The sequence below is a fragment of the Apium graveolens genome, chromosome 6 (assembly GCF_009905375.1).
Source record: "Apium graveolens cultivar Ventura chromosome 6, ASM990537v1, whole genome shotgun sequence".
Lineage (NCBI taxonomy): Eukaryota > Viridiplantae > Streptophyta > Magnoliopsida > Apiales > Apiaceae > Apium > Apium graveolens.
In genome coordinates this window covers 244,705,810-244,731,208 of record NC_133652.1, presented here as the reverse complement: position 1 = coordinate 244,731,208, position 25,399 = coordinate 244,705,810, and the positions used below count along the sequence as shown (strand labels likewise).

General features: G+C 33.4%; 2 protein-coding genes across 4 annotated transcripts; both read right to left on the bottom strand.

Moving 5' to 3' along the window:
- Nucleotides 1–4,825: 4,825 nt before the first annotated feature.
- On the bottom strand, nucleotides 4,826–6,005 carry LOC141666962 (protein VACUOLELESS GAMETOPHYTES-like). The gene has a single exon (XM_074473229.1). It carries the CDS (start codon nucleotides 5,661–5,663, stop codon nucleotides 4,950–4,952), a length of 714 nt encoding a protein of 237 aa, XP_074329330.1. The 5' UTR covers nucleotides 5,664–6,005; the 3' UTR covers nucleotides 4,826–4,949.
- A 1,100-nt stretch (nucleotides 6,006–7,105) lies between these two features.
- On the bottom strand, nucleotides 7,106–11,353 carry LOC141666961 (F-box/LRR-repeat protein 10). 3 transcript variants are annotated; one of them, XM_074473226.1, is made up of 4 exons: nucleotides 11,081–11,353; nucleotides 10,783–10,991; nucleotides 10,396–10,489; nucleotides 7,106–8,802 (listed from the first exon to the last, which is right to left on the bottom strand). In XM_074473226.1, exons 1-4 carry the CDS (start codon nucleotides 11,273–11,275, stop codon nucleotides 7,360–7,362), a joined length of 1,941 nt encoding a protein of 646 aa, XP_074329327.1. In that variant the 5' UTR covers nucleotides 11,276–11,353; the 3' UTR covers nucleotides 7,106–7,359. The 3 variants fall into 3 exon arrangements, with proteins under 3 accessions (XP_074329327.1, XP_074329328.1, XP_074329329.1); XM_074473227.1 differs by lacking the exon at nucleotides 11,081–11,353 and adding an exon at nucleotides 10,598–10,641 and having other exon boundaries at nucleotides 10,783–10,918; XM_074473228.1 differs by lacking the exons at nucleotides 10,396–10,489; nucleotides 11,081–11,353 and having other exon boundaries at nucleotides 10,783–10,922.
- Between the last annotated feature and the right edge of the window lie 14,046 nt (nucleotides 11,354–25,399).

The following is a 25,399-nucleotide window of genomic DNA, read 5'->3' as shown; positions in this document are numbered from 1 at the left end:
AATAAATAAAAATTCAAGGAGTGGAAGAATCATAAAAGTCTAAGATCTTGATTTGTTCGTTAATCAGAAGGCTCTGATACCAATTGTTAGGTCTCAATATGTTTGTAGAAGGGGGGGTGAATACAAACTATACCGTTTAATCGAATTTAATGCAGAATAAAAAAGTGAAACAAAATTCAAGTTAAATAAAACTATTATTAAACTTGAAAGGTGTTACAACAACGGTATCGTTTACAAGAAATTAATCTCAAATAAATTATTACAAATTTAGAATAAATTCGACATGAACTTTTTCTATTTTTGCAATAAAAAGATCAAATGCTAAAAGCAATTTGAGATTAAATTATAGGGATTTTGATCCGCTAGATAGTTACACAAGAACAAGAGAATGATTTCTAGTGGTTTAGATTTAACTTTAATGACTAGAAATAAATGAACTGAAATGCAGTTGAGAGTTAAACTTTTTGCGGCTGCTGCTTCTGTATGTTCTTGAGTTAATTGGTCTCTGTATTGAATGTTGTATATTAAAAAAGGAATGTCTTATGCATATGTCTTTTAATTAATCAAAAGAATTCAAATGAACTGGCGAGACAATCGGTGAGACAATCTGTTGAGCTAGCAAGACAATAGGCTGAACCACCATGACTTTCGGTGAGATAATAGATTGAACTAGCAAGACTATCAAATTGAACTGGCAAGACTATCTCCTCCCTGCTAGAACTTTCGGTGAGACAATTGAAAAAGGTCTGGCATGACAATCGGTATGACAATCCAGATTGTCATGCCAGTTCAATCTTAATTTTCTTATTGAATTAAAACTGATTAAAATTCAATTATAACTCAGAAAATTCTTAATATTAATTCAGGATTAATTAATCAATTAATTCAATTAATCAATAAATTAATCTTTGCACATATAATTTATTTTCTTAATTAAATTATATGACTTAATTAATTAATAAAGAATTAATACTACTCTTGAACAACAACCATTCTTCTGAAAATTATGAATCAATTCCACCACTTCAATGTTGACACTCGATGTACTGTCTGGTTCATGAGTGACTAACTTCTGTGACGTTTCTTCATGTTTTGACTTTAATAACTTGATTTTCTTCAGATTAAATCCCTGTAATTAATTGATACCCAGACAAGATCTCTGTCACTTGATTAAATCCACAATTTTGATTTATGTCACTAAGGCTTGATCAATTTCTTGAACTTCTTCCAGTGAAGTAATTCCTCAAGTCTGTAGATGAACAATGTTACTTAATCCTTTGACATATGTTACTTTGAGAGATCTCTTTGACGCTAGAACCACTATTTACTTGTTACATTTTTATTTGAGTTGAGTTAAATCCTCGAATAAACAAATAGGCTATGACATATGCCTTTCAACGGCATCTACCATGCACAAAACCATGACCACGGGCACGTCCATGCCTACGTCCACGTCCATATCCATGCCCACGTCCACGTCCAAATAATTTATTATCTCTATATTCATTATTAGTCACCACATTCACTTCCGGAAATGGTGTTGAGCCAGTTGGACGTGCTTGATGATTTTTCAGCAAAAGTTCATTGTTTTGTTCAGCAAGAAGCAAAACAGAAATTAGCTCAGAATTTTCGTGAATCCACATTCACGATATTGTTGCTGCAAGAGCATATTATTGGCATGAAAAGTGGATATGTTTTTTCCAACATATCTTTATCGGTGATATTCTCGCCACATAATTTCAATTGAGATGTAATTTTAAACATGGAAGAGTTATACTCGCTCACACTTTTATACTCTTGCAATCGCAAGTGTAGACAATCATAGCGAGCTTTAGGAAGTATCACCATTTTTTGGTGGTCAGATCTTTCTTTGAGATCCTTTCAAAGTGTTGATGGATCTTTAATAGTCAATTCAGTTTTCAATGCTTCATCAAGGTGGTGGCGAAGAAATATCATGGCTTTTGCCTTATCTTGTTCGGAGGTTTTATTTCCCTCTTTTATAGTGTCACCGAGGCCCATTGCATTAAGATGAATTTCAGCATCAAGAATTCATGTCAAATAATTTTTTCCGGTGACATGAAGTGCGTTGAATTCAAGCTTTGTAAAATTTGACATCTTGATTACTAAAAAAGAAAGGATACACATTAATATCAAGTGTAATATTGATCTGAAATAATAATGTTAAACTAGTTATATGTTAATGCACACAGATAGTAAGAGAAAATATATAAAATTGAAGAGAAAATGTATATGAATAAATTTATATATTATAGAGAAAAGTGCAAATATTGAAAATTGAATAGCAGGCATGCGTCGAAAACTTAATAATTATAAAACCCATTATTTTCTTTCGTTTTATAGGAATCAAATAATGATATATCTTAAATTAGAATTCACCAAAATTTCATATTTCACATGTATAAAAACTATAAGAAAAAAAAAGAACCCAGAAGAGTTAAACCAGTCAATATCCATTTTTATTAATTAACCTTACATGCTTCTTAGCTTAAAGCTAACCGAGATAACTAGACTCATGTACAAGTATACATGTTGCCCTACTAGCGCGCACCAATTACATTAAAATGCTAATGGACAAGAATAAAGTTAAAATCAACACAAATGCAAACCTCCAACATGAATTATGTTCTTGCGATGAATTGTGTGGTGCTTGTATTATGAAGTTAAAATACTATTAACTAGAAGAAGATAGGGAACTTATTTATAAATTCAATTATAGTTAAATTGATTAAATGGTTGAGCACTGTCATGCAATCACGTACATTCACTTATAACACGCTAAACATATTTATCAGCAATGTAGAATAAACACTCTTCTGATTACCTCTTCTGGTACACATCGCACTATACTACATGAATGGAATTTATGCTTTGGTCTCGTGTGCTTATTTATGGTACAATTGCAAGATATTGGGTCATGAACACACATAAAATAAAATAAAAAACACTTTATCATTGAGCATGCGAATAAAATTAAATTAAATGAATACTAAAATAACAATTATGTAATTTAGAGGGTAAGAACATCATACCTTGATTATATACTGTCAACTTCAAATATATAATACGTGGACACTTAGCAAATCACGAAGCTTTGGAGGATCAACGACAAAATAAAGTTTATCGTGCTGATAATATGTTATATATATATAATAGATATGATATTATATTTATATAAGAGACATGCTAGAAACTAGAGAGAAATTTTGGAAAAGATATTTTTTTATCTTATTCACACATCTAAACAATGTACAAACAAGCATTTATATAGGTTATCTAAACATAGGTTACAAGATAATGAAAAGCCAAATGTTGAAAGATCTAAATCTTGAAGAGCCAAAAGGTTAAGAACTTGAAAGGTTGTAATAACTAAGAGTCTAAGTAAAAGTCAAGCTAGAGCCATTCTCATTTAACTTGTACATAACAAAAACTTATATTTCACATGTTTCTTTTTTTAAATATTATAGAAATTTTGAATAGCAAGTCAGAACCTACGATCTTGCTTCCCCGATTTTTAAAAGTGAACAAATAAATGATTATGAATTAAAATACTTTTATCACATTTTTGGAGTGGAAATTTTGGGATGAAAATATGTTAAATTTTTGGATTGAAAATTTTATAGAAATAAATTTATATTCATCACTACTTGCTTTCTTGCTTTCGTTCCTTTTTAAAACTCGAGAGTATGATTATAAATAAAATGAAAAGTACTTTATTTACCTTAATTGTTTTCCAAGTTTTTAAAATTGGGGAGGGGATAAAGTAAGAATTCTCTGGTGTTGCCGTAACACTAAATTTTTTCAAAACTTTAACGTTATTGAAAAAAATATCAACATACAATACTTTTATGAAAATATTGTCCACATTTATTGTTTTATAAATTTTTAAAAGGGTTATGGGATAGAAAAAATGTTCATATTTCAGATTTGAAGTAGGAGTTAACATGTAATCTCTCTATTTTTCTTTATACATTAGTTTAATTTTTGTGCACACAATTTTTAAGTACTTTGACCCCATATTTAAGTAATAATTTTCAATCCTTTTTATAAATTAAAATTTTAGTTATTAATTTTTATTCATAAAAAGAAAAAAATTAAATTCTTATTTTAACTATGCAGTAACTTAAGCAGAAAAATTCAAATGACATATAAATAAAAATAGAGTGAGTATTACATTACTATCGATGTATATACAGGTGTTTATATGGGAAAAAATCACAAAAAAAAACTTGGGACGAATTCTAGCGACGTTAAATTTTGTAATGTAGCAAGCTCGAACTCGTTTTGGAGTGGCAAGTCACGTACTGTGCTAAAAAAAATCGTAAAACTAACATAATTTATTTTATTGTTCTTAAGACTCATCACTTCTGGGGTATAATATTATTTTCTGGATATCTACACAATCCACTCTGTCTTAAATCCCTATATCTGTATGTACATATACCTGATCATTTGGGAAACGGCTCTGCCTTTCAAGGGCTTTTGGGTTTGTTTCTGTTGTATTTGAGTAGTAGAGCACGCAGGAGTCGCAAGAATTCAAAGTAGACAGAACATTTGTGAATTTCAAGTGGGTTTAATTAATACCAGACTTCTTGATTTTTTTTCTGCGGTTGTATTTTCGTAAATCAGAAACCATACGACAATCATAACATTTCTAATAATTACTATTGCTTTACAATTGTATAATTTCCTAAAAATTGAAGTTGCTGCCTTTGTTTCGTTGGAGACCCTTAAACAAGTTTAGTTGGGGGGGTTGACAAATCGTAATTTCCAAAAACGCAAAAAATACACAAACTGAAATTTAAGATTAGCCTAAATACTGCCTGAAAAGCTATCTTCAACACTTCATTTCGTTGGTTATACACCCAACACTGGAACACAATTACATGATATGGGTAATATATGCATAGATGTAATATAATACAATAGTTTTACAACGACAAGAAACCTCCCATTGCTGCAGCCACTATTGCACTAGGATCGCCAAGAACTGCAGAGACGATAGTACGAATTGCAAAGCCAGCCTTTTTGCTCACATTTCCGCCTGATCTTCTTGCACCCGATCCTTTAAGTTTTGGGATATCAGTTTGCAAATTCCTTATCTTGTTCTTGTCCACATTGAAATAAGTGGCTTGCCAGCTCTCCAGCAACAACTCCTTCACGCAAGACACATGAAGATTGTACAATTTGTTTTCAGACCTGTACGACCAGCCCAGTCCTTTTCCTCCACAATGATAACATGGATATGAAAATTTGTGAGACAAGTAGAGGTTATTTTCGCCATCATTTAGCACTTGTGGAAGATTAGCACAGCAGGGATGCAAATCAAAGTCGCATCTCTTGCAGTGATATGTGAATCCTAGAACTTCCTTGTGACAGGCATCGCATCTCCTCCTACCCGGACCAGGAGGATGGTAGTAGAGTTTGAACTCACACCTAGGGTAAAAGGGGTGAGTGAAGATGTTAGAAGGTACAGCAACTGCACATGCTTTGTGTAAGTCGAAGTCACACTGCTTGCATGAGTATTTGAGGCCAATTCCAGCTTCTTTGCAGCCATCACAGTGGAAAGGAGTGACAGTGTATTCGAGCTTAAGCCCTTTGTGTTGTGGATGAGTTGGATGAAAAAGGCCCTCGTGAAACTTCATATTGTATAATATATGGTCTAAATCTTGTCGACAACTATAATGAAGGTGCTTATTTATATACACATAATTGATGGAAGAATATATAAGGCAATTCAATTTCACTTTGCCTTTTCAACAGTTATCTCTCTCCATATCTTGCTTCAGATTCACAAGCAGATAAGAATGAACTGGGATATTATTTGGCGAGTTTTCTTTGAGTAAGGGAGGAGGAAAGCATAATTTAGCTTTAGAATCTAATTCCAGAACAAGGCAGACCCAATGAGAGTGTGACACAAGGTATAGAATCTGCATAGTTTTAGTTTCTTTAGGTAATTGATAGTTTTACTTTCTAACCATAATAGCTGAAAGAACTCATACTGAATGAACACGCTATGTTAACAAGAGAATATATCTATGACTATACATGTGTAACTCAAACTGCAAAACAGAATATAGAGGATAGGCCCCTCACTACTTGCATATATTCACCTGTATATACATTTGTCAATATGTATATACATAAATGTAACTCCATTACCAAAAACAATCTAATGTACAGATTGATATGATCATGTAAGTGCAATTATGCATTTGTACATATATAACACATTGTAAACAGAAGAATCTGGACTCTATTTACCATATAAATTGAATTCTTGATCAATGGCAAATATAAACTTTAACAAAATGAGTAATCACAAACTCGTGCTCATTGATGAAGTCAAAATCAGCCCGAGTTTGCTTGGTTGCATATATTTTAAGAAAATTATACATCCATAATTGTATAAGAATATATTAGAAGCCCCAAATTAGTTCTCAGATATCTTATATCTTATTCTAATTAGCTATAGAAATAATAAATGAGATTGGGTCAAATTTTTCTGGGGAATTCATAAATGTGATGTACCACCCATAGAATTCTCATAAACAAAACCAACATATATTGTCATATCCACCACATTGCGAACAATTGGTGCCTTATTTGGTACCTCTACCACTACTGCTGGATTGTACATAATTTTTTCACGTCACAAACTCGTTTAACCAAATATGCATTAATTACTAATGAAACCAATTTGAAAAGAAAAACATATTCTTTTTACAATGAAGTGAATGCATTTATCAGAAACTCTATTAGAATTAGATTCTACTTGTTTATATGCCAAAACTTGATCTAAAACTCAGGACTATTTGTTTGTAGTTTATAGTTTATGTTAGGGAAAGGATACTAATTGAAAATACCGTGGCAGAGGGGTTGTTATTTATCTAGCAATCATGGACATAAAAATGGAATCTATGAATATTCATAACCACTTTAAGAGCTTTCAAGAAAGCTAAGAGGGCCTAGAATCCACTAATGTTTTCAACATGGGCAAGGAATCGGCTTTTTAAAGTTCTTAAGAGGAGAATAACAGGACAACAAAACAAAAGAGTACACCCCTTAAAATTTGTTAGGTACTTAATTCAAAATAAAAGACACGCCCAGATATTATATAGCAAATCTGAAGATTTAAAATCCTGTATACAAGTTACAAGTTCAGGATAATATACAGAAGACAATAATTATTGTGAATTGATACAAGCAGCTGCATACTTACCTGCCCTGCAATACATTCATAAGTATGGACTGGTACACACTTAAAAACAAAGCACACAAATTCTAATAAACAAGCAACCACATAGTTCAGATAAAAGAGGAAAACAAAATACTTGGAAGTCAATTCTCAACATTATCTTCAGCATCTTCCATGTCTTCATCAGCATTCTCGTTGTCACCGTCAAGTAGCCATTGTTCGAGTTCATCAACTTCCTCATAATCATGCATGTACATATCATCTGAGTTGTCCCACTGGTTTGTCCCCAGCTCTTCACCGCAAAAGCAAACATGCAGAAATGGTCTACTTCGAGCTAAAGCATCCACAAGATCCCTGTTCACAATCCCCGTCACACCTAACCATCTCAATCTAGGAAAATAAGGTTTCTTTAACCACCGGAATGAAATTGGGGTGATACCTCCGCAATTAAACAGGTCAAGCAGTTGCAAACTACTTCCACGACAGCTGTCATCATCAGCCTGCATCGATGCTAATGCCATAACAGAAGTATCACCTATGAGGGGACACTGTCTCATTCGAAGTTCTACTAACTGAACTCGACTTTTTGCAAGTAGCAGTACAATTGCATCAGAAAGGTTGGGAAGATTAGACAAGTCCAGTTCTCTTAATTCTCTACTAGAATATTCATCAAAGAGAATTGAGATGCATTTGTCTGTAAGCCTCTTGCATCCTCTAACAGACAACGAAACAATCGAACTCATGACATTCTCTTTCAAGTATGAAAGTCCCACACAACTTATATCAGAACCATCCAAAAGCAATGTCTTCAATTTAGAAAGTGTACCAATCGCTTGAAGAGACGAATCCCCAAGATTCCTACAGTCTCGCAAGTCCAAAACACTAAGATTTCTGTTTGATGCCAATCGAATAAATGAAAGGTTTGTCAAAAGATTGCACCATCTTAAGCTAACATGAGTCAGAGCCAGAGAAGTGGCATCAATATCATGAAATACCAGATCAGTTAATTGGCTCCCATAAGTCACCTTGAACTTGTATAAGCTAGAACAAGAATGCAAGATTGTTTTAAAACCTGTATCTGTGACTCGACAAAATCCACCAAGACATATACTTTCCATACTTGCGCATCTATCAGCCATGAGAAGAATCCCGAGATCATTAACACGCTTAAAGTCTGTAGCAACGAACTCCTGGCTTCTGATCAAAGAAAGGTGTTTAAGTTTTCCATGTGGATTTATCAACAGTAAACCAGAATCAGTTAGGTCTATAGTAACAGATGGTTCTATTATTGGCGCATCTCTAAGGTCCAGATGGGTCAATGAGATGAGGCTTTTAGATATTGTACCAATCATAGTGTCAGTAATATAGTCTACTGCAAGCCATAACTTCTGAATATTCGGCAAAATGGAGAACTGCATGCGACTTGGTGAGTGCTGGGGCCCTAAAATTGGGCTAAGCAGTTCAGTAACCATTGCCGATGAAATATAACCAATCTCAAGGCAAGTAATTTTAGCAGAAGCCAAAGGCCAGACACGAGCAAAATTGGGACGAAGAAATATTGAAACATCAAACATCAAGCTCAAAGTCTACAAATAAAAAACCAGGGTCAGAAAACTCAAATAACTAACAAGGATGTCTTGAAATGCTAAATGAAACTATCACTGTGAAAGGCACTAGGTAGAAACATAACTGCTACATAGACTTAATCCAGAAAACACAAGTTAAGGGTATGGAAACTGGCAGGCTACTATAACATCTCATTCCAGACTTCTAGCAGTAAAAATATTGAAATCTCAATATTTTGGATTACCAGCTAACTTACAGGGAAATTCAAGAAGTTAAATATGGAATTTTGACCATTTTCACATAAAAGTTCAGATTATGTATTTCATAACTTTGTCCTTCATTTGATATATACGTTTTGCTGCATCTATCTGATTACCTTCTTTCTGAACTTTATTATTACTTATGCCTGGTTATATTTAGTTATTAAGTTCTAGATTATGGTAAACATCGGTCACACTTTAAATAAACAGAGAAATAAATTGATTTCTATACATAGGGTCGCAGGTAAATTTTCAATTTAAACTCGTCAATTGTATCACCACTTTCTGTTTTTCCTAGTATACAGCTTCTTCTGCATCCATTGCTGGCATTATAGGAACAAACACATAAAATAACAATAATAAAGTAGCTTTTGAAGTTCGAACAGAACTGAGACAAATTATCTAGCAGAAACAAAAACATCGGGATCTAAGTAACCGCCAAAGATGTCTTCAAGGCCCCTACTATGTAAGGCAAGAGAAAGACCTTAATGTACAAAACAAGGTTTAAACATAAATGAACAGAGAGACAAGGCGCCAAAGATTAGATAACAAGATATGCTGTATTATAGAATGGGTGAATGAAGAAGGCATGTGCCCTCTGAATTATTAGAATAAAAAATGCTAAGGTAATGGGTTCAAATGTACTCATTTCCCCTCCCCCAGAAACTCAAAACTAATATGGAAAACATCTTATATAGAAAAAACAAATGCAAAATTGTATCTAGGTCTTGAGCTTGTTTTTAAGTTGCAATCTTTTATAGATTACAGCTTGATTCTTTGAAGTATATATATATATATATAATTTCAAAGAGCAATTCATCTTCTTTAAATCACAAAAATAAATGTTGTAAGGTACACAGGACAGAACTTATACCATTTTATTTAAAGAAAATGTGCTCGTTATTTCCTTTTTCACATTTTCAATTAAGAGCATTATTCAATGAGAAATATGAAATAGGGTATTAGAATTAAAAGTTAAAGCATTAGAATTGACAATTTTTGTGAAGTGTAGACCAAAAAGATTGGGATGCTGATAACAGCATCGGATCAACAATACCTATTTCTTTTAGAAAAACTGACCCAAGCAATGTAATTGGCTAATTGCTATTGTCAAAGAAATTAACTTATCTTAAATACTTAAGATCTTTAATGACCCAAACAACGTAACTACTCATGTCAAAGAACAAAACTTATCTTAGACAGTTAAGCTCTTTAATTCGTATTGATGGTTGAACCGAACTCTAGTTCAGTCTAATCAAAAAAACCACACACTATTACCAAATCGTCCTACTTCCCCGAACATAAAAAGGTAGTTGAAGTAACACTAAATCCTTACTAGTACTAAATTCTTACTTCCAATTGTGTACAACCAGTGAGTAATTGCTCTAGATCAGAAACACACATTGATCGCCATCTTTTATCAGCCACAGAACTCAAGTAAAGAGACCTGGAGAAAGGTAAATACAAGAAACTAATAACAATGCCCTCTTCTTTACAAATTTTACAAGATTCCACCTATATACACAAAAACCCAATAGCTAAATCAAGTCCTTACCAACAACATCTTTACCTTTCGAATCCACCCGTGAGAGCATTTACCTTTTTACCATAGAGGGAAATTTGAGAAACAATACACATAAAAAGTGAATATAACATGGTAATAACTTAAAGAAGCAATCTTTAAGTAAATTCAGACATACAGACTATAACAATGAATCGAATAAACATATAAGAATCTACCTGAGGAGTTTGCAACGAATGCCAAGCTGCGAGAGGAGAGCGCCGCTAAAATCAGCGCAATTGTGGAGCGAGACGTGTCGAAGAGAGGGACGAAGGAGGCAATCGAGAGAGGAGTCATCGAGACGAGTGCAATCGAGTTGAAGAGTCTCGAGATGAGGATTATTGGGGGGCAATAACGGCCTCAACAATCCAATTGAGGGTGCTACATCCTGTAAAACAGCAACACAACGGTCAAAAACAGAGTTAATTAAAAAAAAATGAATAAATATAGATACAATTGATGTAAGTAGATGCTTACGAGGAGGAGGAAATGGGGGAGGAAAGAGAGGATGGTGGAAGCGGAGGAACGGAATGATTTGGAGGTGGAAGCGACGGAGCAGATGGAGGGGATGTCTAATTTGGTGAAGATTGTGCCGAGTAAAGCGCCCGGGAGGAGATCTAGGGTTTCGATCGACGGCGGTGACGGGTCGGATCCTGGTGGCTCCGACGACATTTTTGGGAATGGGATTATGATTTCGTGAGTTTTTGGGTCTTTGCGGTTAAGGCTCGTATTCTATAACTGTATTATGTCCGTGGTTTTTTCATTTTCTTAAATTTTTAAAGAATTTTTTGAAGTTTCATACATTTAATAAGCCTAAAACCAGTAAGATTGCACATTTGTTTTAAATATTTGTTATTTTAGTTTTTTTTTGTATTAATTATAGTTGTTAAAAAATAAGTAATATGTTGTTTTTAGTTCGATATCATAATATGACGAACGAATTATTTTTCAGTTTAATTTTTCTATCTCAATTTAATATTATAATTGTTTTGACATCATCAGTAGTATTTACTATTTTATTTTAGTCCGAACACCATCTACATCTACCCAAATACCGTCTCATACTCGCCCCAAAGAATTATTTTTTAATTTAATTTTTCTATCTCGGTTTAATAGTATAATTGTTTTGATATCGTTAGCGGTATTTATTATTTTATTTTAGCATGAACACCGTTTACATCTACCCATATACCGTCTCATACTCGATTATTATGTCTGATTATATATAACTTTGTTTTAGAGGTTTCATAATTTTTAACGATAATATTATATAAGATAATTATGTCAAAATAATAAATTAATTAAGTAAGAGTAATTAAGTAATTTTAGCAATTACCGATAGACGATCAAATTTTTAATGTTTACTCTAAACTCGTGCGATGCATTGTTGTTTTAAATAATTGTTATTTTGATGTTAATATTTTATTAATTATATTTGTTAAAACTATAAATATGCCTGAATAAGTAAAACTGAATATATCTTTTAATATATTATAATATCTATTTTATAATATTTAGGTTTTAGAAAAAGATAATTTAATAAACTTGCTTAAAGATATAGGTTCAATTTCTATCCGTAAAAAATTTCTATTAATGTTGAAGAACGCAAAATATGTTTAGTTCAAACTTCGTTGTTGATTTGGTTTGCCAACATTTTTTTTCACAGTCGTGAATAAAAATCTTATCTAATTTACGATAAATCTCTTTTTTTTCTCTTACATTCTTTTATAATATTATAGAAGTTAATTATGTTAAAATAATAAATTAATTAAGTTGGGCAATTTTGTAACTTTAGCGAGTACCGACTGATTACCAGATTTTTAATATTTTGTCTATTATAATATAATATAGATTGATAGAATGATAATAAATATATATTTTGAAAAAAAATATCTATATATTTTTAGAGAACGGTTTTTCTTTGGAAAAAATAAAAAAGGTAACATGTTTTACTTAAAAAGGGTATAGATTAAATATAATTGTCTAAACTAATTTGCAGAGATAGATTTGTTTTAGTTATTGAAAAAAAAGCAGTGTATTTTACTTATAAAGTTAATTGGTTATATGTTAATTAAGTAAAGGCATTTGAGTAAAATATTGAATTTTTTAAAGGAATGACAATTTTGTAATTGAAGGAAGTGCCGTACCATCCAAACATTTAATGTCTCGTGTATTCTATAATAGTATAAATAGTAATAGTAACTATATATAATTATTTATTATTTTAAATTTAATTTACACAAATCATAAGTAAGGTTTGTTATGTAAATTAAGTGAGTACTAAAAAAAAGGCATCGTACCAAAATTTTTAATTTAACATGTGTATGACACTATTTATTTTTATTTTTAATAATCACAATAGGGGGATAACTGTTGACAAAATATACCACATTTCAGTTATTATATTATTGTATAGATTAATAGATATATCAGTAAATGCAATTCGGTAAATTCAGCATGTATCAGAAAACAGGTACTGTATCAAAAAATTTAATATTTCGTCTTTTTATATAATAGTATTAGATAACGTGTAACCCGTTCGATACACAATTGTTTTAAGTAATTTTTAATTAATTAATTTTATTTTGTAGTATTCTAGATATTGTAAGAATAGAAAAATCCATAATTATATAAACCTGTTATATTAACCAAATTCAAGTAATTATATTTAGTTTATTATAATTATATTTTAGTTTAGGTTGTATGTTATTTTGTTTTAGTCCGAATTAGTACTATATTTTTTTGCCTGTATCATTATATCGACCAACGAATTATTTTTCAATTCTAACTTTGCTTTAGTTTGGTTCAATAATATATTTTTTTTAACTGCGCCAATAATATTTATTATTTTTTAACCACATGGGGGCAAATTCAACTAACTAAATTTAATATTTTTTGACTATATCAATAGTATAATTTTGTCTTTAAACCCGGATGAATAGTGTGTATACTTTTCTTTTATCATAGGGTCATTATAATTTTTTTCCCCGAGTGAATAAGATATATTATTTTATTTTGACCTGAAGCCGTTGTACATATTTTTTGCCAAAAGCCGTTGTACAAATTTAATTCTATATATCTCCTATAATTATATTATGAATATTAATTTATTAATTAAAGTATTTTATGTTAAATATAAATATAAATTTAGATGATCACCAGAATACAGACGACTACCAGCAAAATTTTCAATGTTTCATCGTTAATATTACTTTAAATTGTGTAGTTATTATAAATATAAATGAAAACTCATAATATATATATATATATATAAATCTGTTACATTAACCAAATCCAAGTAATTATATTTTATTTTAGTCTTGGATTAAAATTACTTTTTAAACTCGAATTAGTATTTTATATTATTCTTTTTCCCGATGTCATTATATCGATCAACAAATTATCTTTAAATTTTAATGATCTTTTAACCTCATTCATAAATAATGTAATTTTTTAAGCACGTCAATAGTGTTTATTATTTTATTTCAACTCGATGTAGAAAATTTAACTAACTATATTTATTGATTTTTTCTGTATCAACAGTATAATTTTTTTAAAATCGAGATAATAATGTATATTATCTTGATATTATTTTTTATCTTCGGACCATTATACTTATCAACGAATAACTTTTTTATTTTAATTTTATTTTAGACCGGTTCATAATAATGTATTCTTTTTTTGCCCGGGTGAATAGCATATATTTATTGTTTTGGCCTGAGGCCATTATACAGATATAATTATATATGTATCTGTATATAATTCTATTATGAATATTAATCTATTAATCAGTGTGTTTAATGTTTGTTGTAAAAGACATACCTGTACTTTAACAAAACTAAGACAACTTGTCAACCCTAAGTAAGTTGTATTGTTATCTGAATTTGTATTTTGTACTTGTAACACTTAAAGTCTGTAAAAATGCAAAAGAGTATGTTAGATATATTTGATGTCATGGCTAATATGATTTATGTTTAGATTTCAGATCTTACTTAACAGGACAAGTCAGTACTTAACCATTAATCAGTACTTATACCGGAAGTCAGGACTTAAGGATATCAGTACTTATATTATCAGGAGATAATCATCAGAAGTTAGATATCAGAACTTAAGTGCTGAAGGACGTTCAGATAAGGACAGTAGCTGATTAAAGGAAAGAAGATCGAGATAAACATAAGAAGAGATATGCATGAAGAAGGAGTTTCGTGAAGAATGGAATACTTGGAAGAAAAGATATCTGATTGATATATTTTAGGAAGCAGAATTATATTCCATATCAATTAGCGATTATCTTGTAACTGTGTAGTATATAAACACAGACATAGGGTTTACACTATAAGTGTTATCATATTAGAGAAGATTATTTATTGTAACCCTAGCAGCTCTCGTGATATTTGTTCATCACTGAGAGGTAACAGTTCCATACCGTAACAGAGTTTATTGTTTCAATAAAGTTTGTTTTCTGTTACTTAAGATATTAAAGTTCGATTTGATTGTATTATACACTGTATTCACCCCCCTCTACAGTGTGTGTGACCTAACAAGTGGTATCAGAGCTAATCTATTAACACACATACAGTTAAAGATCCAAACACAATCATGTCTGACACGGAAACTCCAACTAAGCCTACCAAAACTGAAGAACCTCCAAAGACACAAATTCAAAGTTGGTATGAGACTATCAGAGTTCCCATACTGAGACCATCTGAATATCCCATATGGAAGGTAAGGATGACCATGTTCCTGGAAGCAACAGATCCAGAATACCTTGATAGAATCAAGGAAGGGCCTCACAAACCAACCAAGCTCGCTGTTGCAGTTGCAGGTGAAGCAGCAAAGACCGTACCAAAGGAGAAAAGTGATTATACTGCTGAAGATATAGCATCAATTGCTAAGGATGCTAAGGTACGACACTTACTGCATAGTGCCATTGATAATGTAATGTCAAACAGGGTAATCAACTGCAAGACTGCTAAGGAGATATGGGATGCTCTGGAAACAAGGTGTCAGGGAACTGACACAATTAAGAAGAACAGGAAGACAATACTCACTCAAGAGTATGAACATTTTGACTCAAAGACTAATGAGTCATTGAATGATTTATATGATAGATTTGTCAAACTTTTGAATGATTTGTCATTGGTTGATAAAGAGTATGATCTTGAAGATTCAAACCTTAAATTCCTGTTAGCTCTTCCTGAATGCTGGAATTTGAAGGCAACGACAATAAGAGACAACTACAATCTTGATGAAACAACTCTTGATGAAATCTATGCAATGCTCAAGACTCATGAACTTGAGATGGAATAAAGAAGCAAGAGGAAAGGAGGAAATTCAAGGACAGTTGCTCTTAAGGCTGAAGAAGAATCCCCCAAAGCAGCTTCCTCAAGGAAAGACAAGGGTAAAGCTCTTTTCATAAAGTCTGAAACTGAGTCATCAAGTTCTGAAAGTGATGATGACTCAGATTATGAAAGCTTGCCTGAGACTGATGCTGATGAGGAGATGATGAAGCTGTGTGCTCTTATGGTGAAAGGTATCACAAAGATTACATACAGAAAGTTCAGGAAGGGAAATAAGTTTTCCAGGAAAGGCATAAGTTCTGATAAGAAGAATTTCAGAAGATCTGAAGGCAGAGGAGGAAAGTCTGACAGAGGAGATTATACAAATGTTAAATGCTATAACTGTGGTGAGAAATGCCACATATCTCCTGATTGCAAGAAGTCAAAGGGTGACAAAGGCAAGGCTCTTGTCACAAAGCAGAAAAGCTGGACAGACACCTCAGACTCTGAAAGTGAGGAGAACTATGCATTGATGGCAAATGCTGATAAAGAAAGTGCTGAGAGCAGTTCTGAAGCTGCTGATACAAAGGTACCTCAGACTACTTATGCTTTTCATACTGATGATATTAATGAGTTGAGAAGATATCTTAAAACCATGTTTGTTAGTTATAGAGATCAAACTTTAACATGTGAAAGATTAACTTCTGAAAATCTTGCTTTTAAGAAAAGAAATGATTTCTTAGAAAAAGAGTTAGTTATGTTCCATCAAACTCAGAAGGATAGAGATGATGCTTTTTATGTTAGGGATGAAGTGCTAAAAATGAATGAATCTCTAAAAACTGAGTTAGAAAATGAAAGAGAGATTATCAGGACTTGGACTAACTCTGGCAAAACAACTCAAAATTTGTTAAGTAGTGGAAACTGGAAAGAGGGCTTAGGTTATGGAGAGGATAAGAATGATAAAGGAACTGAAGAAATTAAGCCTGTTGTTAAGCAAAATCCAAAGTTAAAACCTGTTAAGTTTGTAACTATAAAGTCTGAAAATAAGAAATCAGAAGTTAAAGAGGAATTAACTTCTGACAAACTAAAACAGGAAAAGACAGCTGAAGTGAACATAGGCTTAATGACAAAGAAGCAGCTTAAGCATAAGCTGAAAGATGTTAAGAATGCAAACAAGGTAAAATCACCTAGGAAAAATAGGAATGGAAATGAAGGTGTGAATAAAAGCAATGATTATAAACCTGTTCCTGATGCTCCTAGGAAAATATGTCATAACTATGGAAGTTCTAACCATCTGGCTTCTTTTTGTTGGAAGAATAAGAATATTAACTCCTTACCTTCAAAATCAGGAGTTAAGAGTCAGTCTGTTAGATACAAACCACAAAATCCTTGTTTTCATTGTGGTAGTTTATGGCATTCCATTTATACTTTTAAGGAATATCATAGTTTGTACTATGATTATTATCAAATAAAACCTTCTTTGAAGAAAGTTTCCATTGTTCCTTCTAGTGAAAATTCTGATTCAAAGTCTGATAGTGTAAGTTCTGATAAGAAAAATGTTAACATAAACTCTGATGCTAAATCCGCTGCAAATGTTAACAAACTTAATAAGACCAAAGGATCCAAGCAAGTCTGGGTCCTTAAAACTAATAATTAGTGGTCTTTGTGATTGCAGGGCAACAGGAAAAACATTCTAGTTCTGGACAGTGGATGTTCAGGATATATGATTGGAAATAAGGCCCTGCTATCAGACTTTGTGGAGAAAGCTGGCCCAAGTGTTTCTTATGGAGATGGCAATATTGGAAAAACATTGGGATATGGCAATATCAATCTTGGAAATGTCATAATTAAAGAAGTAGCTCTGGTCTCAGGACTTAAACACAATCTGCTGAGTATAAGTCAAATCTGTGACAGAGGTTATCATGTTGATTTCTTTGAAGAACACTGTGAAATTGTGAGTAAATCTAAAGGCAAAGTCGTTCTGAAAGGATACAGGCGTGGTAACATTTATGAAGCTAAGCTTTCAATAAGTACTGATGGTTCTGCAATTTGTCTGATGAGTAGAGCATCAATTGAAGAAAGCTGAAATTGGCACAAGAAACTCTCTCATTTAAATTTCAACAATATAAATGAACTGGTCAAGAAAGATCTTGTGAGAGGACTGCCAAAGTCAGTATTTGCTCCTGATGGCCTTTGTGATTCCTGTCAGAAAGCCAAACAAAGAAAATCTTCTTTTAAGAGCAAGACTGAATCATCAATTCTTGATCCTTATCATCTACTACATGTTGATCTATTTGGTCCAGTGAATGTCATGTCTATTGCAAAGAAGAAATATGCGTTGGTCATAGTGGATGAGTTCACCAGATACACATGGGTGTATTTCTTGCACACAAAAAGTGAAACTGCATCTATCTTGATTGATCATGTCAAAATCTGGATAAATTGGTCAAAGATTCTGTGAAAATTTTAAGGAGTGATAATGGCACTGAGTTCAAGAATTTGATAATGGAAGAGTTCTGCAAAAACCATGGAATAAAGCAGGAATTTTCTGCTCCTGGAACTCCACAGCAAAATGGAGTTGTTGAAAGGAAGAATAGAACTCTCATTGAAGCTGCACGTACAATGCTTGAAGAAGCAAAGCTTCCAACCTATTTCTGGGCTGAAGCTGTGCAGACTGCTTGTTTTACTCAAAATGCAACACTCATTACAAGCATGGAAAAACACCATATGAGATGGTGAAGAAAAAGAAGCCAAATCTGAAATACTTTCATGTATTTGGATGCAAGTGTTTTGTTCTCAAGACTCATCCTGAACAGCTATCCAAGTTTGATCTAAAAGTTGATGAAGGAATCTTTGTTGGATATCCACTTTCCACAAAAGCCTTCAGAGTCTATAATTTGAGAACAAATGTGGTCATGGAATCTATCAATGTCTCTTTTGATGACAAGAAAATTACTGGTCTTGAAGATTTCATTGACCATGATCAGCTGAGATTTGAAAATAAAGACTCAAATTCTGATACTGAAAATCCTGACAGTCTAAGTCCTGATACTGTAAACTCTGATGGATTAAACTCTGATGTTATTGAAACTGTGGTGACTACGTCAAAGGAAGATGCACCTATGCAGGGGGAGCATACTCAAGATCTTACCACATCTCAAGAAATATCAGAACATACATCTGGCTCTTCAAGTTCTGATTCGTCAAGTTCGGATAAGCCAAGTTCTGCCAGTGCTGAAAATCTAAATTCTGAAGAATCCAACTCAGAGAGCATAGTTTCAGGGGGAGCATCAGAAAATAAAAATGAAGACAGCATGGATCATGGGGGAGCATCCAGTTCTAGAGACAACCTTCCATCTGCAAGGAAGTGGACAAAATCACATACACCTGATTTGATAATTGGAAATCCTGATGCAGGTGTCAGAATTAGAACATGTACTTCAAATGAATGTCTTTACAATTCTTTTCTCTCTCAGTCTGAGCCAAAGAAAGTGGAAGAAGCTCTTCAAGATGCTGATTGGGTGCAAGCAATGCAGGAAGAGTTGAATGAATTTGAAAGAAACAAAGTCTGGACCCTAGTGTCAAGACCAAAGAATAGATCTGTTGTTGGTATAAAGTGGGTATTCAGAAACAAAACTGACAGTGATGGCATAATTACAAGGAATAAGGCAAGGCTGGTTGCAAAAGGATATTCTCAACAGGAGGGAATTGATTATGATGAAACATTTGCACCAGTTGCTAGGTTAGAAGCCATAAGGATATTTTTGGCTTATGCTGCTCACAAAAAGTTTACTGTCTTTCAAATGGATGTGAAAAGTGCTTTTTTCAATGGAGAATTGGAGGAGGAAGTATATGTTGAACAACCTCCAGGCTTTGTAGATTCCAAACATCCAGATTATGTCTACAGGCTTGATAAAGCACTTTATGGACTTAAGCAAGCTCCTAGGGTATGGTATGAGACTTTAGCTCAGTTTCTTCTGGAAAGTGGATTCAACAGAGGAACAATAGACAAAACACTGTTCTACCTCAACCATGGAAAGGACTTACTTCTGGTCCAGATTTATGTTGATGATATCATTTTTGGTTCTACAAATGACAGACTTTGCAAGAAGTTTGCCAAACTGATGCAATCAAAATATCAGATGAGTATGATGGGGGAACTTAGCTATTTTCTGGGCCTTCAAGTCAAGCAAAATGAAGAAGGCACTTTTATTTGTCAAACTAAGTACACCAGAAACTTGCTGAAGAAATTTGGAATGCAAGATTGTTCAAGTGCATCCACTCCCATGGCCACTGCAACAAAACTGGATAAGGATACTGGTAAATCAGTAGATATTACTGATTACAGAGGTATGATTGGCTCTCTACTCTATCTAACTGCTAGTAGACCTGATATCATGTATGCTACCTGTCTTTGTGCAAGATTTCAAGCAGATCCAAGAGAACCTCACTTAACAGCTGTGAAAAGAATTTTTAAGTATCTTAAAGGAACAGCTGATCTGGGATTGTGGTATCCTACAAAATCAGATTTTAAACTAATAGGTTACTCAGATGCAGATTTTACAGGTTGCAAAATTGACAGGAAAAGCACAAGTGGAAGCTGCCAATTCCTTGGAGGCAGATTGGTTTCTTGGTTCAGCAAGAAACAAAAGTCAATTTCCACATCAACTGCAGAAGTAGAGTATATTGCTGCAGGAAGCTGTTATGCACAGATTCTTTGGATGAAGAATCAGTTACTGGATTATGGGTTAACATATTTCAAAATCCCTATTTACTGTGATAATCAAAGTGCTATTGCTATGACAGGTAATCCAGTTCAACACTCTATGACAAAGCACATCAGCATCAGGTACCACTTCATAAGGGAAGATGTGGATGAAGGTACAGTGGAATTGCACTTTGTTCCAACAGATCAACAACTAGCAGATATCTTCACAAAACCACTGTGTGAAGCCACTTTTACAAAATTGGTAAATGAACTTGGAATGGTTTCAGGTTCTTTTTCTAAATCTGCCTAGTTTTGTTCTGATGCATCAGACTTTATGATCAGTATTTACAGAATGTAATCTCTTTGTGTATTCTGTGATTAATTGATAAATGTTTTTAAGTACTGACTGTTGTCTGATATATGTTTCTAAACTCTGATAAGTGATATGTCTGTCTAAGTAACCATTCAATCCTATGAGGATAACTGTGCTAGATACTGACCTAGTAGTCTTCAATAAACAAATGATCCCATGTAAGAAGTAATTATTTCTGTGGAAATTTTATGACACAAGCAAATTCTGATAATTGAGCTTAGTTGAGTTTACTTTGTGTATCTTATTACTAAGTCACAAATTAGAATAATGCTACTCATCTGTTAAGTTCTGATACTAGTAAAACTGCTGAATGTACTAAGTGCTGATAAACCTCACTTATCAAAAAAAAGGATCAAAGAATAAAATCAGGTACTCCTTTGAGATCTAGAGTAAAAATGTGGAAGGGACGACCCAAGTGCATTGCTGGTATTAAGTAAATATGCATTAGAAAAAGCAAAATATTTTCTTGGTGACTTTTCACACTCTATGATTACTGGAGAAATACTCTGATAATAGCATAAATTCTGATAAGCAGTCGTGACTCACTTACACTGAGAAGCCACTGTAAAATAGAATTTAAAAAGATGCATAAAATTAGCACAAAAAAGTTGAGGTGGACTCAAGCATGAACTCATTCATCAGTAGGTTTCAGGATAATGACAGCTCTTTAGCAAAATTTTAGTTATGCCTTATTTCTAAGATGTACTGAAGTGAATCAGACTTTACTCTTTGTCTGCTATTTAGCTTGATGCACACACTAATCACTCCATCTGAATGATGAAAATTACTGTGGTGGTCTATGTTGTTTTAGATAAATAGTCATTGTGTCACCTTGCACTAATTCTGAGGACAAGTTCTGGTTGCATATTCTGAAGATTAAGTTCTGAAGAGTATAACTCAGAACTTGTATGAGGATTTACTCAGATAAGCATTCCTTTTTCGAGTTAAGAAATTATGTTCTGATGACTGTTAAGTTCTGATATAAGTCTAAGTTCTGATATTACAGTATAAATTCTTTACTTGACTTATCTGTGGATAAAATTTGATAACAGTCTCGGTTCAAACTAGAATATGTTGAAGTGGAAGATTAATAGTCACTATGGTTAGGGTTAATGGTATTCGTACTTGAACAGTCTACTTTTACTTGTTACTTGTGCGCATTAAACCATGTTTTCTCTTTCCAATGAATGTTATTCTTTTTCCAAGTCTGGGGAGATGAAGTAGAATTAATTCTACCTATCAGCATTAAATTCCTTTGTGTCTGTAAAACATATCCTAGTAAATGCTGATCCTGATACTTATAGATCTGTTTACTCTGATGTCCAACCAACAACAAACACTCAAAAACCATCATCCTCAGCACCTACCACTCATTCTACTCAACCTACCCTCAGGAAATATCTCAAATCCTATCTCTCCACTTCACAGACTGTTCAACCCTCATCCTCAGCACCTACTGTGAAGCCTTCATCCTCCAAGCCAAAGAGGACAAAGACTGTTCCTCAAACACCTCAAAAGAGAAGGAGGATTGCCTTGAGAGATGAATCTGATACTGAGGACCAGGTTCCTTCTTCAGAACCTGTTGTAGGTGAAGCTGAGAAAAAGACTTCTCAGAAGGATTCTGGAATTGGGGGATCTAGGCTTCTCAAAAGGCTTAGAAGAATGACAGTTCCTGAAACTCCCAAGGAATCCAAATCAACAACGAGATACAAGAAACAGAGGGCAAAAAGGCCAGTTTCAAATGATGAAGAGGAAGCAGCTAAGGAAGGGGGTCAGGAATCTCTGATCTCACAAGACAAGGAATTTGCTACAGTCATTTCTTCTCCATCAACTCCATCTAAGGAAGCTGTTTCTGAAAAGGCTAACACACCATCTGTGTCTCCTGTTGATCCAGGCACAAGTGCTGATATTGATGTTCAAAACTTGGTTGTGCCTGACGTAATTCTCTTAGAAGCTCCAACAGCAACTAATCCTTCAACAACACCTGTTACTGATGCTATTCAAACTCCAGAGTTATCTACAACACCTTCTCTGCATCAAGATGTTGATGCTCAGACTTTAGGTGAGCATTAGGATATGGCTGTTGATCAGAACTTAAAACCAGATCCGTAACTAGAGGATGTTGAAGCCTCCATTGCTATTCACACTGTTGTTTTATCAGAAGATACTGATTCTGTAAGTTCTGATGCTGCAAATGCTGGAGATACTGGTGATGCTGCTACAAATGCAGATGCTGATGTAGCAGGTCCTTCAGGACATGCTCCTCAACAAACTACTCTTAAGTCTGAACTTATTAAGAAGTTTGTTACCAGAGAAGCACCAGTGCCTTGGAGTGAAACTCCTGCAGGATAGGAGTGGACTAAGGAATGGAACTCAGTCACCTGTGTTCCAACTGCACAGAATCTGGCCGAGCAATTGACAAAAGCTGATGAGATGTTAAATACTGATGATTTCAAAACACAGCTTAGAGTCACTGCATTGAGTACTAAACATTTACAAGGTCTTCATTCAAATACTCATGCAGAGTTACATCTCTTAAGGGAAGAACTAATGAAGCAAGAACAAGTTCACAAGATTGATAAGAAAAAGTTCTTCCAACCTACCATTGACAGGATTGCTTATATTGAGAAGACTCAAGATAATCAACAAGCTCAGATTGATGATATTCTGAAAAATCAAGCTTCTCAGCAATCACAACTTAATGAAATCCAATCTTCAGTGGAATTGCTTGTCTCTCTTCTATTACCTGCTGATACCAAAAAGGGGGAGAAAGTAATTAAGTCCAAATGCAAGACTGACAAGACACGGAAAGGGAAGGATGATGGAAAAGATGATCGAGGAAGCTCTGGAATGGGTAGAGGTCATAGTCAAGGTAGATGATTCACATCAAGACATGCTAGTCACAGGACAAGTTCTGATACTGGAAAAAGAATAAGTTCTGCTACTGGTAAAAGGATAAGTTCTGATGAACTTTTAGATCTTGATGAGGAAATGTCAAGACAGTTATTTCTTCAGGAAAATCCAGGAATGGACTTGGAGAGTTTAATGGAAGAAGAAGCCAGGCTTAAATCAGAGAAAGTCACATCTAAATCTGAAGCTTCTGGTAAAAAGCCACTTCCAAAACTCAAAGGCATTGTGATCAAAGAAAGGACATATGATTTATGTTTAGATTTCAGATCTTACTTAAAAGGACAAATCAGTACTTAACCATCAATCAGTACTTATACTGAAAGTCAGGACTTAAGGATATCAGTACTTATATTATCAGGAGATAATCATCAGAAGTTAGATATCATAACTTAAGTGATGAAGGACGTTCAGATAAGGACAGTAGCTGATTAAAGGAAAGAAGATCGAGATAAACATAAGAAGAGATATGCATGAAGAAGGAGTTCCGTGAAGAATGGAATACTTGGAAGAAAAGATATCCGATTGATATATTTTAGGAAGCAGAATTATATTCCATATCAATTAGTGATTATCTTGTAACTGTGTAGTATATAAACACAGACATAGGGTTTACACTATAAGTGTTATTATATTCAAGAAGATTATTCATTGTAACCTTAGCAGCTCTCGTGATATTTGTTCATCACTGAGAGGTAACAGTTCCATACTGTAACAGAGTTTATTGTTTCAATAAAGTTTGTTTTCTGTTACTTAAGATATTAAAGTTCGATTTGATTGTATTATACACTGTATTCACCCCCTTCTATAGTGTGTGTGACCTAACAACTTATAAATGAACGAGCATTAAGTAAGGCAGAACTAAAAGAGAGGAATTTGGCTAAACATTATTAACTCAAGGGAGTCAAGTTATTTCAAGAGTATGAGGCAAGACATAGATGTCAAAGACTTTCTGATAATATGACAAAGAACAGAATAGACGTTATATGTGAATAGACGTCAAGGGAGAGCATTGCAGTTAACTATGTATGAGAACTCCTTGGAACCAAAATAAATGATAATATGCGTTAGAATATGCGGGTGATACCTCCAGGTTAATAAATTTTCTCTATTCGATTGTGATTTAAGGAATTAAGATACGATGATACGTTGTGCGTCAATCATATCCAGTCGAGATTCTCTCGTTAATTTTATAATTTTATAAAGCCGGGAATTGTCAAACTTCAACTATTTTTACGTTTTTACAACCCGAAACTCTTCCGAAAACTCATTACTACCCTAATCTGGTAATTCCGGACATTTTCTGTGTTTTAACTTTTTCGATCCGGATTACGGTTTGACCCGTGGGCGGCCGGCGCAAAATTTTCGATACGATAATCATTTCGATAAAGCAACAAAACCCGTATTCTCGAAAGACGGGATAATATTACATTATTTTTGTATAAAGTGTTTTATAAAAAAGCCCGGTTTGGATAATTATCCAATACAGATATCAAATCAGATCATTTTTGCAGTTACTTAGCGGCTAA